The 5,913-nt window shown below is 28.3% G+C and overlaps 1 protein-coding gene across 1 annotated transcript; it reads left to right on the top strand.

Moving 5' to 3' along the window:
- Window positions 1-3,046: 3,046 nt before the first annotated feature.
- On the top strand, window positions 3,047-5,706 carry LOC114366981 (beta-carotene hydroxylase 2, chloroplastic-like). The gene is made up of 7 exons (XM_028324039.1): window positions 3,047-3,543; window positions 3,893-3,952; window positions 4,079-4,150; window positions 4,581-4,715; window positions 4,945-5,070; window positions 5,311-5,367; window positions 5,527-5,706. The coding sequence occupies exons 1-7, from the start codon at window positions 3,157-3,159 to the stop codon at window positions 5,614-5,616; spliced, it is 927 nt and encodes a 308-aa protein (XP_028179840.1). The 5' UTR covers window positions 3,047-3,156; the 3' UTR covers window positions 5,617-5,706.
- The last annotated feature ends 207 nt before the right edge of the window (window positions 5,707-5,913 follow it).

Raw genomic sequence — 5,913 nt, 5'->3', positions numbered from 1 at the left:
ACTACCAAAAATTAAGGTAAAGTATCTACTCTTGTGGCCCTCTGCGGTGTGAAAATGTTCCTCGAGTTTGTTTGTTTTTTAAATGACCTTATTATATATATATATATATATATATATATATATATATATATATATATATATATATATATTATCTTTTAAGTTAAACATTTTTTAAATTTTGTATTAATATGATTTTTAATTTACATTTTCAATTTTTTATTTATTTTATATGACAGTACATTCCAATCTTAATGCTAAAGTAGTTGTTTACTCTTAAATCTAAAAAAAAGATAAACACATATGTTCCAACACCGAAACTCATGATTGATTAAGGTTATATCTATTTTTATTTTTAGCTCTCTCTTTTTACCTTTCAGTGTGACACTAATGGATGACTTGCAAATAGATTATTAATGTGGCACTATTAAATGATGTAACACTAACAAAACACATGGTTTAACACATATATTAACATGTTACAAACCTGGAGGATGCTATGGTGTGTTAATGTGAAATGCAAAATTTAGAGAATAAATTTACAAAATACTTTACTTATAAAAATGATTTTAATTTGATTTATATTATTTTTAAAATTAAAATAAAAAATAAAAAAAAATATATTTTATTCATGAGGTAGAGTCCTATTCTTAATATGACTTAGATCTCTTAAATAAAGTCTAAATATATAAAAAAAAATTAATTATGAGAAGAAATTTTATTAAAAGTAACAAATTAGATTCATAAAGTTTAATCAATAACAAAATCATAAATACTTTACATCAATGTTATAATAATCCAAAAATATTACTCTATGTTTATTACTACTAATTTATATGTATTAATATTTAATATTTTTAGTATATATTAATAAATTATTAAATTATATTTCGTACAATTTTCCTTCATATATCAAATTAACACTCTGACTTAAGTGGGGTTTTTAATCCTCACCATCAATCCCAGCATCATTTGGATGAATGGATGAGATGTTACTCGAGTTGAACGTAATTAAAATCAATCATAATGTATTTCATTTTAAGTTTATTAATTTTATATAAATGGTAGTAATGATTTTTTATGTGTACATTTATTACTTTCCTTTTTATTTTATTTTAATTATTAATTATTTTAGCTTAGTGATATGGTGGTCAGGTGGAGTATTTTGGATGAACGAGTGGGGTATTTAATCCTCGTCATCAATCCCAACATCATTTGGATGAACGGATAGGGTATTATTGGAATTGAATGTAATTAAAATCAATCATTTATTATTTTATTTAAATTTATTAATTGTACATAAATGGTAGTAATGATTTTTTATGCATATACTTATTACTTTCCTTTTTATTTTATTTTAATTACTAATTATTTTTGCTTAGTGATATGGTAGTTTATTTTGGATGAACGGGTGAAGTGTTTAATCCTCCCAACATCATTTGGATGAACGGGGTGGGTGTTATTGGAACTGAATGTAGTTAAAATTAATTATTAATTATTTTTTAAAAAAATTTAGTAATTGTACATAAATGATAATAATGATTTTTATGCATATTTTTTTTACCATTCAGCAAATTTTATGCATATACTTATTACTTTTATTTTTATGTTATTTTAATTATTAATTGTTTTGACTTAGTCCTATGGTAGTGTATTTTGGATGGACGGATGAAGGTGTTTAATCCTCATCATCAATCCCAACATCATTTGGATGAACAGATGGGATGTTGTTGGAACTGAATGTAATTAAATTAATTATTAATTATTTTATTTTAAATTTATTAATTGCACATGGTAGTAGTAATGATTTTTTATGCATTAAAACTATTGTAAAAGTACAAAACTATTGTAAAACTCAAGTGTGCAACAAACTATTCACATTATTATTATTTTTTTTACTGACTTCACGTTTCTTGTAAATCACTACTTTTAATTATTATTACTCATGAAATATATTCTAATAACTAAATTCAAAATAAATTATATTGATATATATATATATATATATATATATATATATATATATATATATATTATACCCTTACTTATTACATATTTTTTGAATTATTTTATCTACATATTTTAAAAATCATCACTTTAAATTATTATTTTTCATGAAATATATCTTAAAGTAACTAATTTAAAAAATATGCATAGGTACAAATAAAATTTCAATTTTATTATGTAATATTAAAAATAATATTTAATTACTAAAATTATATAATAAATAACATGTTATTACTTAATATATAAAACACCAAAATTAATTTTTAATTATCACTATTATATATTTAACAACATTGATATGAGCAATTTATTTTTTCATTAAATACAATTGCTACAGACAAAAAGTAATAATCTAACGCCTATTATAGAATTAAATATTTGATCAATCATTAATATTTATTCAAGTGAACATTACTTTACAAACAAAAAATAGTAATCTAACCGCGAAATTGAATCTTTGATTATGACTAGTGAAGTTTAATTTTATTATATATATATATATATAATAATAATAATCTAGTATATCCTTTCTTACTTTTTGGTGTATAATTAATTTTTGTGTATAATCCTTTCTTACTTTTAACATAAATGGAAGAATTTTTTTTTGACTAAACATAAATGGAAGAATATCGAGCCATATTAAGGAATAATTTAAAAAAAGTAAACACAAAATTTCTCTTGCAGAGAAAAAATATAATTTTTTTCACATAAATGAAAGAATATCAAATCATATTAAAATTTGTATAATTTTAAAAAAAGAAGTGTTAGATACACATTCTCTAAGAATACATTACTAATATTTCTCATTTAAAAAAGTAAACAGAACAACTTCCCATAAAATAATCATATTAAAAAAATTCATTTACTGCATAACATTTGTGGCATTTATTTGTCCCTCGTAAATGAAATGACCCCCTACGTTGAGGAAATGTCCCACGAGGTTTTTTCATTTTCTTAGTGGCCCCACATAAAAAACCACCCAAAAAAACCAAAAAAAATTCCACACATAACAGAGAAAAAGTTGTGGTCTCTGTTCATCCCCTTTTTAAACCTCCACACTTCAAACCTTTCCTCTTCACACAAACATCTCTCAGACACAAAAACAACACAATCTCACACTGTTCCCAATTTTCAACACTTTCAAGTTCTACCATGGCGGCAGGACTCTCCGCCGCCATAACCATGAAACCCCTCCTCCGTTTCCACCAACCTCGCCTCCCCAAACCAATCCCAACAACACTCCCTTTCTCTCCCTTGAGAATTTTCCATCACACAGCATCACCGATACCCCAAAATTTTTCAACTTTCACCGTTTGTGTCCTCATGCAGGACCCAAAACAAGGCACCCAGATGGAAATTCAGGCACAAGAACCACCACCCTCTCCTCCTCAGCAAGTTTTGTCACAAAAGTTGGCTGAGAAATTGGCCAGAAAAGAGTCTGAGAGCTTCACTTACCTCATTGCTGCTGTCATGTCTAGCTTCGGCATCACATCCATGGCAGTGTTCGCTGTTTATTATAGATTTGCATGGCAAATGGAGGTAGGTGGTGATGCCTTAAAATTGATTTTTTTCTTCTTATTTTTACGGAAGGTTTTAAAAAAATGGTTGTAGTGGTGGTTTTGTAGCAGTCCTTGATATTGTGGGAAACTATTATAAGCAAATGTTACCGATGTGACCACAATTGTGATCTTTGATATTGTAGAAAATTATAAACAAATGCTACTGATGCGATCACAATTGAGATTACAGACACCACAAAGACTTTTTATTTTGTGGACTGTTTTTTAAAACCTTACTTTTTATATCTTGACATTGGTGTCATGCATGATTAATTGATGATTTGCATGTGAAGATAATGCCATTATGAAATTGGGTTTGGTTGGTGTAGGGTGGAGAAGTGCCTTTGTCTGAAATTTTTGGCACATTTGCTCTATCAGTGGGAGCTGCTGTGAGTAATCATCCTTTTAATTGATTATGATTCCAATTCAGTTTTGAATTGCTTTTTAATTCAGAATTGGGTGAGTTCTTTGTGAATTTTGGGTGGTAGATTCAATTGGGTATGTCTGATTTTCAGGTGGGTATGGAGTTTTGGGCTAGATGGGCTCACAGGGCTCTATGGCATGCTTCCCTGTGGCACATGCATGAGGTAAGCTTTCAATTGGTTCATCTTTCCTCGGAATCCTGTCTCTCGTTCACTGTTTAAGTCAATTTAGTTTTTTTTTTCTTTTTTTTGTTAAAATGTGTTGTGGTCCTCAATTTTTTGTGATTTTTTTCCTAGTCTTTGTTTAAAACTAATACTTTTGGTATGCTTTTTTTATAGAAAAAAATAATAATAGGAGAATTTCATAGTCCATTTTTTTTAAGATATAGAGACTTGATCAATTTTAATGAAAAACAAACAATTTAAAACACATTTATTTGATTGTCTAACACCACAAAGTGTCAAGGTCCAAGACCCACTAGAAAAAATTGTTTGGTTTTTGGTTAATCCTTGTGATGTCTCAGCAACCAATCACCAGAAATTATTGGATCCGTGCAACTCCACAAACTAACAAATATTTTTACTTCACTTGCAGTCCCATCATCGACCAAGAGAAGGGCCCTTCGAGCTTAACGATGTATTTGCAATAATCAACGCTGTCCCTGCCATCGCTCTCCTTTCCTATGGTTTCTTTAACAAGGGACTGGTCCCTGGGCTTTGTTTTGGTGCGGTGCGTAAATTCTCAAAAATCCAAATTAAATTCTTTTTGTTATATCTCTTTCTCTTAGTTAAGAGTTTGATTGAGAGTGAGGTTCTTAATTTAATTAACGGTTTCATTCGCAACTCTCACGGTAGAGGGTTACCAAATACTAATAAAATAATAATTACTACTTAGACTTTTAATGACATTGATATTGATTGAACACTTTTACTAAGATGCCTTCTTCAACTATGAACAGGGTCTTGGAATTACTGTCTTTGGGATGGCCTACATGTTTGTACACGATGGATTGGTTCACAAGAGATTCCCGGTGGGCCCCATAGCCAACGTGCCCTATCTCAGAAGGGTGGCCTCTGCTCACCAAGTAATTTTCATTATCATCATTTGGATAACATTATGCAACAAAATTTTAAAATATATATATAAGAAAATGTTCTTGGTGTATGTTTAATTAGTAAGACTGATGTCATAGCATTATTATTAAGCCATGCTCATTTTAATTTTCTAACAAGAAGCCAAAAAAGAGGATTTTGTTTCTGCTCATTTTATTTTATTTTCATTGTTCTGATTCCCGTGATACTGTTGTTTGTTGTCTTTATCTCAGCTTCACCATTCGGAAAAATTCGATGGAGTGCCTTATGGGCTGTTTATGGGACCAAAGGTCAGTTGCATTTTGTTTCGTTATCTTGTTCTTATTTATTTAGTTGAAGATATTTTGTAGGTATTTTTTTCTTCTTCTTAATACTTTATTAATATTTAGTTGATTAGCTCAAACTTTTATTATTTTTTATTAATGTCAATAATTAAATGTGGCATGCAGGAAGTTGAAGAGGTGGGGGGGCTAGAAGAGCTGGAGAAAGAGATAAGTAGGAGAGCAAGATCATACAAAATAGCTAGAGAGAAAAGCTAATACAAACAAATCAAGAGCTGTTTCGAAGAATTATCGGTGTAAAGCTGAAATATGAAATAAAATGATCTAAAATTTTTGCTTGCATATAAATAATTATTTACAGCGATACTAGTCAGACTTTGGTTAATAAAATAAAAAGAGGAAAATATTTTGTTGAGATGTGCAAAAATATGTCCACCTAGAATTTTTAAATGTATTCTCATATAATTTTTTATAAATCTTTTTTCTTTTAATTCTTTTTTGGTGTCATGAAATAAAAGTAAAAAAAAAAAAATAGAAGGTGGTGGTCTAACAAAT

Source organism: Glycine soja, chromosome 9 (assembly GCF_004193775.1).
Source record: "Glycine soja cultivar W05 chromosome 9, ASM419377v2, whole genome shotgun sequence".
In the NCBI taxonomy this organism is placed as follows: Eukaryota; Viridiplantae; Streptophyta; class Magnoliopsida; order Fabales; family Fabaceae; genus Glycine; species Glycine soja.
The sequence above is the reverse complement of the archived record's forward strand: the minus strand, read 5'-3'. Positions and strand labels throughout refer to the sequence as shown.